The sequence below is a fragment of the Acipenser ruthenus genome, chromosome 3, assembly GCF_902713425.1.
Source record: "Acipenser ruthenus chromosome 3, fAciRut3.2 maternal haplotype, whole genome shotgun sequence".
NCBI classification, from domain to species: Eukaryota; Metazoa; Chordata; class Actinopteri; order Acipenseriformes; family Acipenseridae; genus Acipenser; species Acipenser ruthenus.
Window position 1 is genome coordinate 106387432 of NC_081191.1, and position 11224 is coordinate 106398655.

Here is an 11224-nt window from a genome sequence, read left to right on the forward strand (position 1 = left end):
TAAGAGTTGAAACAAAGGTGAAGTTTTGAATTTATTGAAGTCCATGACACCTATTAATTCTGAAAAGTTATTCCGGATCTTTTGAAAACTATTTGTAAAATGGATTGGAGGGTGAATAAAAACATTCAATTTATAAACATCCCAGATGTTTAAACCGTAAAAATGGGGCTTGCCTATGAACACTGTGGTAGAAACTGGACCAAATCATTCTTTGATACCGTTCACTTGAAAGGGGCAAAAGGTGTACAGCGCATGTAAAAAAGGTCTAGTTGATCGTTAGAGATCTCGTCACCCTCAACCCATGCTCGAGAGTCACACAAGTTTCACTGCAAACCCTCTTCACTTCATGGCTGAAAACCAAAAGGTTTAAAAGCATCATTTAGTGAACCAACAGCAGAATCCTCTCATGGTAAAGCAAGCTACTGAAAAAGGACATTCAAATGTTAGCTGAATAAGGCTGCAGGCATCATTTTAGCCATCCAATACCCCAGTTAATTCAGATCCATTGATAGATGAAAATGTGAAAGCTAAACGGCACGAAACAATTTCAGTCAAAGATTTTTATTAAATAGAAACCCAACATCTCATAGCTTTGGCAGCAAACACTACAACAGCAAGTAGAAGGACTCCCACTGCAACACCCAAGACTGGAATATAGGGGACCAGAGGAGGAGTCGCACCTGAAAGCAGACAATGGCAAGCATTAGGACCCTGAGGAAGCTAGACAATACCCAATGTGTGCACTGGGGAAGAGATGCAAGTGTTGGGTACAAGAGGCAGAGCTAGTTAGCCTGGAGGGCTTAGTTTGAAAGCACAGCTACTGGTTACATTATGTAGCGTGCCTGGGACAAGCATTTGTTTGGCTAAAACTTGCAACAGAAGAGGTCTAGAAAAACCACAGCCCCTGCAGGTGCCATATTGGCTCCAGATTCCCCTTTGGTGCAATACACAAAGCTTACTATGCAGGAGCCAAAATGGCAGCAGTTTCCTAACCTTCTCCGTCACCATGCAAAGGAACGCAATTACAGGGCAGGCAGGGGATTAGTGTCTTGGTGCTTTACTGCTTACCGGCTGCTTGAACACTGGCAACTTCCCCCTCTGGTACAATTTGGACTGGTCCAGCAGAAATATAGCCTTTGACAGAGTCAGCCAGCTCAACACTGCGGGCTGGAAGACATACCCCAAAAGAGTTGGATCCAAAAAGGAGCAATTGGGAGTCGATAGAACATACAAATGGGTATCATCCACTGCAAGAGAGGTCCTACACCCTGCCTACCTGATCTCTTGTCTCCAGCGATACAGGTCTGATTGCAGACACCTGCCTTCCCAGAAGCACAAACAAGAGCTAGACAGTGGAAATACATCTGCAAAACACGAAGGTCAGACAGTGTTAGAGCCCTAGTTCAGTCAAATACACAGCCAGCCAATAGAAAGCCATTTCTAGAGCAGGACTGCCCATTTCTAACCTTGGAGTCATTCCACACCAGTTTAACTAGGGAGCCACTTCAGGGTCTGGATGGAGGTTTAAACTATCGTTTGACATGGAGTAAATGGACATGCATTAACCCGAGGGCAAGAATGCAGATCAAAAGGTTCGGGTTGAGCTCACTGAAAAGTTACCAACCTGTTGCCACAGGGCATGGTTTGCAACAGACCGAGCCTGGACCTCAAGCCTCTTTGTGAGAGGGCTGGCAGACACTGGGTGGAACCGGGTCTTGTAGGAGTCACCACTGACCAGACAGCTGCAGAAAGGAGGAGACGACATTGGAGGCAATCGCACACTGGGTTTCGTGGCATGAAGTACAGGACAGAGGTATTCATTTTAGGAAACTACTGCATCCTAGCACATTTGGAAGCCTCCAAAAGAGACTTCCTAGTGTATTAAACATGCAGTTCCCACATGCACATCCTAAAAGCTAGCATAAATGACAATAAAACTCCAGCGCAACACCATCTGCCTGCTTACTCTCGTCACCCCCACCCCCTTACCCGTCAGTGACCAGGTCCCATTGAGGGGTGGCGTCCAGTTCAGGGGTCTCTGCGACCCAGCAGTCCCGCAGGATGAGGTGGTCAGCCAGGTTCTGGTGGTGGAGGAGCACAACCTCCAGGAACAAGGGCTCCAGCCCAGACTTGGACACTGGGAACTCCCGATAGAACTGGGAGAAGGTCACATCTGGCGGGAAGGAGAAAGGTTGACGGAGCACCCATCACTGCTATGCTTTTAAAGCACTTCACGTGTATAAACACCATTCCTGGTGGGTTATGGATGAAAGACTACAGAACCTGGCCATTAAAGGTAGGTGGGTATGAAGGGGTGTACCAGGTACCAACCTCTTGCTAGACGGGACTTCAGATTCAGAACGTCTCTGGCTTTGTGGCCTGGGAAATCAAGAAATGGAGTCATAGTAGTAGGTGGATACTGGTAGTCAGGATAAAAGTTGACCAACACTGTCCCGGGACTGGGCAAGTTAAAACTAGGCACTAGAAGCCATACCTCTCTGCTCAGAGCTGTAAGGATAGAACTCCAGGGATCCAAGACTTTTTTTAGAGTAGGGGGCAGGGACAGCCTTCCTTTCAGCTAGCAATTTCATGGTGTCATTGAGGGGGTAGCGGCAACGGATGGTCAGCCTACAGGAGACACGTTGCACAGAACCACTTCATTGGAGTAGTATTGGATAAGTCTACCAAGGTCTTTAAAATGCAGTTGAAACACATTACTTCCAATTTGGAAAATGGTTCCTTCAGAGTTAAATCTTCACAGGAAGTATACCATTATCTATTGGGCAGCATGCCCCAAGTCTACAAAGTCAGTATCGAGAGGTGCCAGTGTAGGCCCATTTCAGGCCTTCTAGAAGTGCAGGACTCCTCATGCTCACCTGTATTCAGAGTCCCTGGTGATGACTGGAGCATTGGCTGGGAACAGCGCTCTGGTATACACCACCTCATTCTCATAGATCAGGTAGTTCTCCACAATCTGAAACATTGCCATATCAAGCCATTAGTACAAAGCACCCCCACCCACTACTAGAAATTAGAATAGCAGCCCCATTTGAAAGAAATCTGTATGCCAATAGCACATTTAAAAAAAGACACACCAACAGGAGTTGTCACTTGTCAAACATGCAATTTTAAAAACAGTTCAAGGGGAAGCAATCTTGTAGTCTTTACTAGGGCAGACATGCAAGGCTAGTCCACAGCACTTTTAGGGATACGTATTGCATCTAGTACAGTCCACCAATACAAGACCTGTATAAAGGGCTATTGCACGAGTCTACAGCACCATGCAGGAAACCCACCTTGCTCCTGGTCCCACACGTGTTGACACTGAAGGTAAAGAGAGCCCTGGTCGAGTCAAACTCTTTGGGTTTGCAGGTCTTATCCAGCAGGGTGGTCTTGCTGGGTTCCACTACTGGTATGGGCTCCATGGTGACAGCCACCACCGTCATCACACCATTAGGCATGCACACTGAAGAGAATGGGGTGAAGTTGAAGCATTCCATGAGAACTTGCTGCATGAAGCAGTTCAAGATTGCCACACCAAATCGTGTACCAAGTGGCCTCGAGACGATACCTACAGCTATGGCCAAAAGTGCTGCGGGACCCTGTAGAATTAATTTTGCTTCAGGTCAAACAAAGCCTGCCGAATACTAAAGGATCACACTGTGGTGCAGGTACTGGTAGAAGCCTTCACCAATATGCATAGAGACCTGACCGCAGACCAAGAGGCCAGGTAGACCATTTAGAAGTTGGGCAAGTGGCACTACGGATTGTTGCAAGCAATATGCGATCAAGTGGAATACTCTCTACAGCAATGGAGAAGGAGTCAGGAATACGACTAAAGCATATGTTAGAAATTGTTTAGTCAACACGTGTAGAAAATGGCAAGGCATGGAAGCAGGGAGGTGCAGAGCACCAAGACAGAAAGTCAAGCCCACTTTGGGGAGCTACTTACCTAGCAGCTGCTTGGTAGGAAACTGACAGCGCTGTACAGCTGACAGCACTGCCGAGAGTGTCCCAATATTGATTAGGGTCAGTTCTACTCGAACAAAGAGGCCTCGGAGAGAGATATCCTGGAAAAGAGGGAGACAAGCGACACTGGAAAAAACATCCCAGTTTGATGGCACACCAACAGAGGGGCAGGCTTTCCAACCTAGTCATGCAGGGAGAACTACAGATTTAACAAGGCTCAGGTTTGCTCACACACACACCTAAACAAAGGAAAAAAAAACACCTCAAACGCAGAACGAGAATGTAATCCTACAAAACACCCAGTTCAGCCTCTAGGGAGGCTCTGCCAAGTACATTCCTAATGGCCCCCAGAAATGTGTACCTCATAGATGCAGCCGATACTGAAGAGCGGCACCTCTAGAATAAACTTGGTCTGGTTGGTGAGGATGTAGCCCCGTTGAGCCGCCAGCTCAGAGGTAAGCTGGTGTTTCTCAATGTACACGGCCCAGAGGTGGTCCATGTTCCCACGCGTCACTTCAAAGACTAGGCTCTTTTCAGTACAAGAGCCCTTGATCACAGGAAGTACTGGAGGCAAGAGAACAGTCAAGAGCCTGAAGTGTATGCCAATAAACTACCAACCACACCTTCAGTAATGGTCAGGCGTCAACAGTTCAAGCTTCAGCAGAGTGCTGGCAGTCTTCTTTGGGCAGCAGTGCTTTAATGAACATCATTTCTCTCAAACAGCAAGTGCCAATAGGGGTGCATATTTGTTAGTGTGGGAGGTGTATGCAAATCCCAAGAAAGGTGACAGCATGCTAGCAGCAAGCATTTCCGGGAGGCTTTCAAGAGCTTGCAAACTAGCTCAATTGAAAAAAGGTGAGACACCTTCATGATGGAATTCCCTGGGTGGGCACACAACCAGTGCACCAATCCTTTGGTTGAGAGACTTGGTCTAGTCCAGGGATGTCAACTCCAGCCCGAGGGTCGTCATGCCAAAACTCTCAATTAACAATTGATGTAATTTGTTAAATTATCAAACATTAAGGTCTTTTACAGTTGAGGGTTTTAGAAATGCTCTGGATTCAAGGTACACTACCTATGAAGCATTGAGGCCTGAAGAGAAGTGTTGAATGTGTCCAGTTAATCATGATTAGACCCATTAAGTAATTTGCTCTTATTGTATTACTTGTACTGCAACACAAGAAATGTATTTGCTTATGATTGTAAGTCGCCCTGGATAAGGGCATCTGCCAAGAAATAAAATAATTGAGAGCTCAGGGGGAACGAAAGCCAGAAAACACTGTAGCCCGCCAGGAACAGAGTTTGACACCCCTGGTCTAATCAGTCAGTGCTCAGGGACACTTCCCAGCCCCAATACTTACCGACATCCTTAATCTGACACACAATGGTTGCAGGGTGGAAATAAGGCGCATTCTCAGGGATGATGTTCAAGGTGTAGTTGATATTCAAGGTGAACTCCCTCACACCATTGCCAATATACTGCCAGAGAACAACAAATGGTGTAAAGAAGCAGTACAGTTGCTGACTGTTACTGGAGAATAGACCGGTACAGCTTGGGTCTTAAGCTTTTCGATCCATCAACATATAGGCATGCTTTCATCCCTACCTTTTGTGGGATGAGGGGGTGGGTGAAGGGGACCTTCAGGACAAAAGACTTGGTGCCATTGGGGTGCTGGACCTCAGTTAGCACAATGCCTTGGTTGATGGCCTCAGGAAGGGTCAGAGGAACCCCATTGATGGTGAAGTTCTTCAGCTCAACATCAGGGTTGAAGATGCCAAGGGTCACTGTGAAGACCTTTTCTGCTGGGATGGTATCTACAAACACAGGCATTTAGGAGGTTAAGATGGAGGAGGGTTTGCATTACAGATTTAAAGCCAGGGCTAGTGTTTTAGTCCAGGGCGTCCCCCACTGCATTACACATTGGCACCACAGCAAGGCCATTAAATGCCATGCTGGAAAGCAGGCAGCGTACTCACTGTTGACGACAAAGGGGGTCTCGGCAATAGAGGGGGTGCGGACTGGCTTGAAAGAACGGTGCTGGGTCGCTTCCCACAGGTCATCTGCCCACTGGTGCTCAAGGTACAGGTCAATGGCGTAGATCCGGTTGTACTGGTTATTTATAACACGACTCTGAAGAGACAGAAGGGCATGGTCACAAGAGTAAAGCAGGAGGTGGACTCCATTAAAAGCATGCAGAACCAAGGCTGGAAAGGAAGGGTCACTGGCCAACGTGTAGATTAAAACCAGGATTTACTCAGGGTCAGCTAAACTTCACTCTGCCACGGGAGCATTTCCCAGGTGTCTGGGATATCGGAAGCAGGTGTACTGTCAAAGTGCTTATCTAGAGAAACACCAAGGGCACGCAATCTAGGGGGTAGAGAGAGTCTGCAACACATCCAGAACCTGCCTGGTTGTCAGTGAAGGAACGCCAGAGCTAAACTCCCCCCCTGCCCCCCCCCCCCCGCCCGTTACCTTCAGGTAGCCACCCTCTGCGCCATAAGGAACAGAGATTCCTATGAAGGTCTCATTGACTTTCAGTTCATAGTGCCGTCTCTGGATAGTGGCAAGGTCAAGCAGCTCCCCCTCCACACCCATGGCAATACCCTTGTCCTGGAACTTCTCTATATGCAGGACCAGTGGAGTGAGGACTCTGGGTGCAACCCAAGCCAAATGTGTACCATCAAAAGTGCCAAGATCTAGGAGGGAAAAGACAGTTGGATTTAAAAACTTGTATCCATTAGGAATTTCTGTATAAAAGGAAGTGCAAGCAGATGGCAATCAATATGGCCATGATCATGGCCCTTGTTTGTAGAATTCTGTAGTGCTAGCATGCAGAGATGTTCCTTTTGTAACCTAGTAGAAGTAACTGCACTAGTAATTGTCCAGTTAAAAAAAGAGGACCACACCATGGCAGTCGTTTTACATGGCCTCTGGACCATGGCAAGATACCCAAGCTTTAGATCTTACTCTTGGTACAGGCAGCAGAAGTGTCCACCAATAGCAGCATCCACCTTTGCTTGTAGAAGACAGTTGCCCGGATTGCTTCCACTTGGATTCCATTAACCTGGAAGAACATGGCATGAACTCACAGGCACAGAAGCAATACAAGTGTGCTTGGAGACACTGATGGAGCAATATGGACCTCTGCTAAAAACAGAACCCGATATTTTAATAGTGCTTTTGGAGAGGTCTTACTGTAAGCATTTCTGATTCCGGCATGTTATAGGGCGAGCGGAAGAGGATCCTACTGGAGGTGGAGTTGATCATGTAGCCCCGAGACTGGGCCACGGAGGCATTCATGGATTTTGCTGGCTGTCCGGTCTTGTGGAACACAACCTGCCACACTGACAGGATAGCTTCCTGGGCCTGGAACACAGGAGAGACAGCAGCTGGTCAGAAGGTCTAGGGGCTAGTCTGGTTTTATGGGACTGGGGTAGGAGGCAAGAAGCCAAGTTGACTGGGAAAGTGTAGAGTGATTTTAGCTAGACAAGTTATGAAGCTTAAAAAGACATTTCACACTTGCATAGATTAGCAGCAAGTCACAAGCCTGCATAGAAGACAAACTAGGACTGAAACATAGGCAGTTCATATACACCCAATTAGGGACACGGTTGTGCACAAGAGACCAATCGGTGGGGAGGTCCAAGTGTGATGGTCTAGTTGCTACAGAACTCCGCTGCCAGTGAGGGATTGATGGAAACAGGACTCCACAGCAATACGTTGATCAAGTCCCAAGGCTTCACTTGGTGCCCTTCTTGCAAGCCCATCCTAATAGGCCAACGTGCATGGTCTTGCAGGAGTGGCCACATGTTGCTCGTGTCACGACAGCTTTCTTGCACAATGGGAGAGTCATGCCATGGATGCCTTTATTCCCCAGACCCAAGCCCAATTAAACATTTGTGCGATGAACTTGGGCGGCCTGTGGCTTCTAGGGCTCGGAGACCACTGAACAGGCAGATGCTTATCCAGGCATGACAAGAGGAATGGGCCAGGATTCCACAAGACAACATCCGAAACCTGGTGCAAAGCATGCATACTGCTTCCAACAGTGGCCACACATGCTAGCCTGTGACTTGCAGTATCCCCTGTCCCCCCCCCCCCCCCCAATAAACATCAGATGCTAAAATATCAATTGTTGGTCAGCACAGTAGAGTCACTGCAGCGAGACAAAGTCCTTTTTCAAATAGATATAGTGCATTTTACCCAAATATGAGAGACACATTTGATGCTCATGCTGCCATATATATATATATATATATATATATATATAATGAATGAGCATTTGCATCAAACAGCAATCATTTTATATTAACATGAACTAAACCTTTTGTTAAGTTGGAAATCTAGGACAGGTTGCAGAAAGACAAGCCAATAGTCCTGCTCACAGCAAGATGCTACTGTGAGCTGGATAGCAGCTTGTAAACAAACAGTGTGTCTTTTAACTTACTGCAGGGAGAGCAGCTTGCCAGTCTTCAGTATCCATCCCCTCCTGAGCAATAACTGGCACATTTCTCCTTACAGATATCTAAAGATGACAAGGGGATAATGTTATACAATCATTTAGGTTCAGACCTCCCTATAGCTTAAAGATGATCTAGCAGCCCGTCACTTCTGAGAAGTACATGGCTAGATCAGCCAAGAGGAACCCCGATAGAGGTATTGGGCTCTGAAGTCACAACCAGCCAGAATTAAGCCATGCAGCAATAAGTCTGCTGAGAATTTGATACAAGCTTCTGAAGGAGTACAAGGTACAACTGTAAACAATCATGGACACTGCAGTTTAGCAACACCAACAGTGGCAGGTTGCATTTGTTTACTGGGTTTGGTAGAGGACTACACATCCAGATACTGTGTATTGTTACTAGTGAAAAACCTTCAGTTTAATGCTGTAAATAAAAGGCACAAATATGGGAAGCAAAGAGGCAATGCACACCAATTTGGATTTGTAATCCAAATAAAGCACACATAGGTTTCCAAAGAGATTCTACAATACTTGTAATTCAATTATTGTTTGGTATTCTGTCCTAAACCAGTTTCAGTTGCAACATGTTGACAAAATAAGATATGGGGAAATATTGGTTGAATTAAAGTATTGTTTTATTAACTGGTACCACAGTGGCACAGAAAGGTAGTTTAAAAAGAAAAGAATCTGCAGAAGGATAATGGACCAAAGGGTGAGGCATTATTGTGGGCAATGTATTATAGCTAGTGGGAGTACAGGTCAAACCCAGGACTGGAGAGGTCTTACCTCCATGTAGTTCTCTTCACAGACGATTTCGCGGGGGTACCACTGCTTGGTAGTACTGCACGTCATAGAGAACGGGTATTAAGTCTCTCTGCTGAACTGGTCGATGCGAACGAAACGGAACCTCAAGCTAAACTCCGAATCACTCTAAAAAAAGAGAGAAAAGCCATCAGTTTACAAGGCGACACTGTCGCTTGTAATAATGTTGCCATACATACGGAGCTGGCCGTGTGAAGTGCGACCGCACAGGACTCACATTGCTGGAGACGTGACAAGCAAAGAAAGAAGCCCTGAATATCAGGTCGCCGGGGATATTAACAGAGTAGGTAAAACCACAGGATGCGGCGTATCTATCGTCCAGAGGGTGAATGCCGTCGTTACCTAAACACAAAAAAGGCTTAATTGGATGTTGAGGCATCCTGCAAATACAAGTTACCGATCAAATCATATTTACCAATGATATCGAAGCGAAAGTTCCCTCCAATTAGGAAGCTTCTTTTCGTCGTCAGCCAGAAGTATCGGTCCCGACACTCATTAACAAAGGTCCCTGCGGGCAAAGAGGCGAGAGACTTACTCTCACTTGCAGTGGTTCAATAACTAATTCAGAGAACTAACCGGTTTTAATAACGAAAACAACGTTGATTATACGGCAAATACAGTGCGCTTTTAAGAGCAAGACCGTGCTAGGGCAGAGACAGCTTGTAACATTTCAGACAAACTTCCCGTTTAAGCAGGTCAAGTGGCAGCTACAAAAGACCACATAATTAAATAAACGCCACTTACCTGGTGGCGCTTGCGCCTTCGCATCCAAAGGTAACAGCATACACAGCACAACTCTGAGGATGAAAAAAATGCATGCAAGAAGTGTTATTCAGACACACGCTGTATCCTACACAAACTCGGGTGTACTCAAGACACTGCATACCTTTACACGGCAACGCAAGAACAAAACATATAGAAATGAAATACAGTAACGCAAAATCATTGTATTTATCTTGCTCTTAATTGTATTATTACTTGTACTGTGATACTTGAAATGTATTTGCTTATGATTGTAATTCGCCATGGATAAGGGCGTCTGGTAAGAAATAATAATAATAATAATAATAATAATAATAATAATAGTAATAACGCAAGCATCTAAAACCGCGTAGCCATTAAAGACATAAACAAACCAAACACTATAACACATCAAACTCACCCTAAAAGGAGTTTACAATCCATTACACCCATCCTTCGTGCCAAAGCCAGCAACCAACCCACAAGCTGCACAGCGTGTATTTATAATAAAGAAACCGATATACTCGCTTGCTAGAGTAGGACTGGTTACAGGATTATAAAGTCGCCTGAATTAGCTTGCATCCAATCGGGGCGGCAGCACCTGAGTTTAATAATCCGTTTATTGGAATGATCTTAATTATTGACAAATAGGAGCGTGTTTATCATTTGCCCCCTCCCGAGGCAAAGCCGAGGAGTGTTGGGTTAATCTTCAGAGGGTTTTGATTACAACAACGGTATTTAATAATATAAATACACATAATACAGTAGCGCTAAGTAGGGTGCAATTTATACCGTTTTACAATGTCTAGCCTAGACTAGACTACTGCAACCCCGCCTAGACTACTGCAACTCCCTCCTGGCTGGCCTCCCTGCGTCCGCCACCCGTCCGCTCCAGCTCATCCAGAACTCTGCTGCCCGCCTAGTGTTCTCTCTGCCTCGCTTCGCCCACGCTACTCCACTACTCCGCTCGCTCCACTGGCTCCCGATCACCGCTCGCATCCAGTTCAAGACTCTTGTACTAGCCTACAGATGCCTTGACCAGTCTGCACCCAGCTACCTCCAGACCCTCATCTCTCCCTACACCCCCACTCGACCGCTCCGCTCCGCCTGCACTAGAAGACTGGCTCTACCACCGCTACGCTCCCCTGCCTCCAAAGCCCGCTCCTTCTCCACCCTTGCTCCGCAGTGGTGGAATGACCTTCCTACAGATGTCAGGACTGCCCAGTCCC

At 46.4% G+C, this 11224-nt stretch overlaps 1 protein-coding gene across 1 annotated transcript; it reads right to left on the reverse strand.

Annotated features, from left to right (window-relative positions):
• Positions 1-545: 545 nt before the first annotated feature.
• LOC117394639 (zona pellucida sperm-binding protein 2-like) lies at positions 546-10523 on the reverse strand. Its single transcript, XM_059020691.1, has 23 exons — positions 10417-10523; positions 9999-10049; positions 9670-9762; positions 9472-9596; positions 9219-9362; positions 8418-8495; positions 7166-7336; positions 6938-7034; positions 6443-6666; positions 5947-6100; positions 5576-5784; positions 5331-5448; positions 4331-4533; positions 3953-4070; positions 3297-3466; positions 2877-2974; positions 2495-2628; positions 2332-2379; positions 1990-2173; positions 1625-1742; positions 1277-1364; positions 1069-1167; positions 546-680 (listed from the first exon to the last, which is right to left on the reverse strand). The coding sequence occupies exons 5-23, from the start codon at positions 9282-9284 to the stop codon at positions 565-567; spliced, it is 2493 nt and encodes an 830-aa protein (XP_058876674.1). The 5' UTR covers positions 9285-9362; positions 9472-9596; positions 9670-9762; positions 9999-10049; positions 10417-10523; the 3' UTR covers positions 546-564.
• Between the last annotated feature and the right edge of the window lie 701 nt (positions 10524-11224).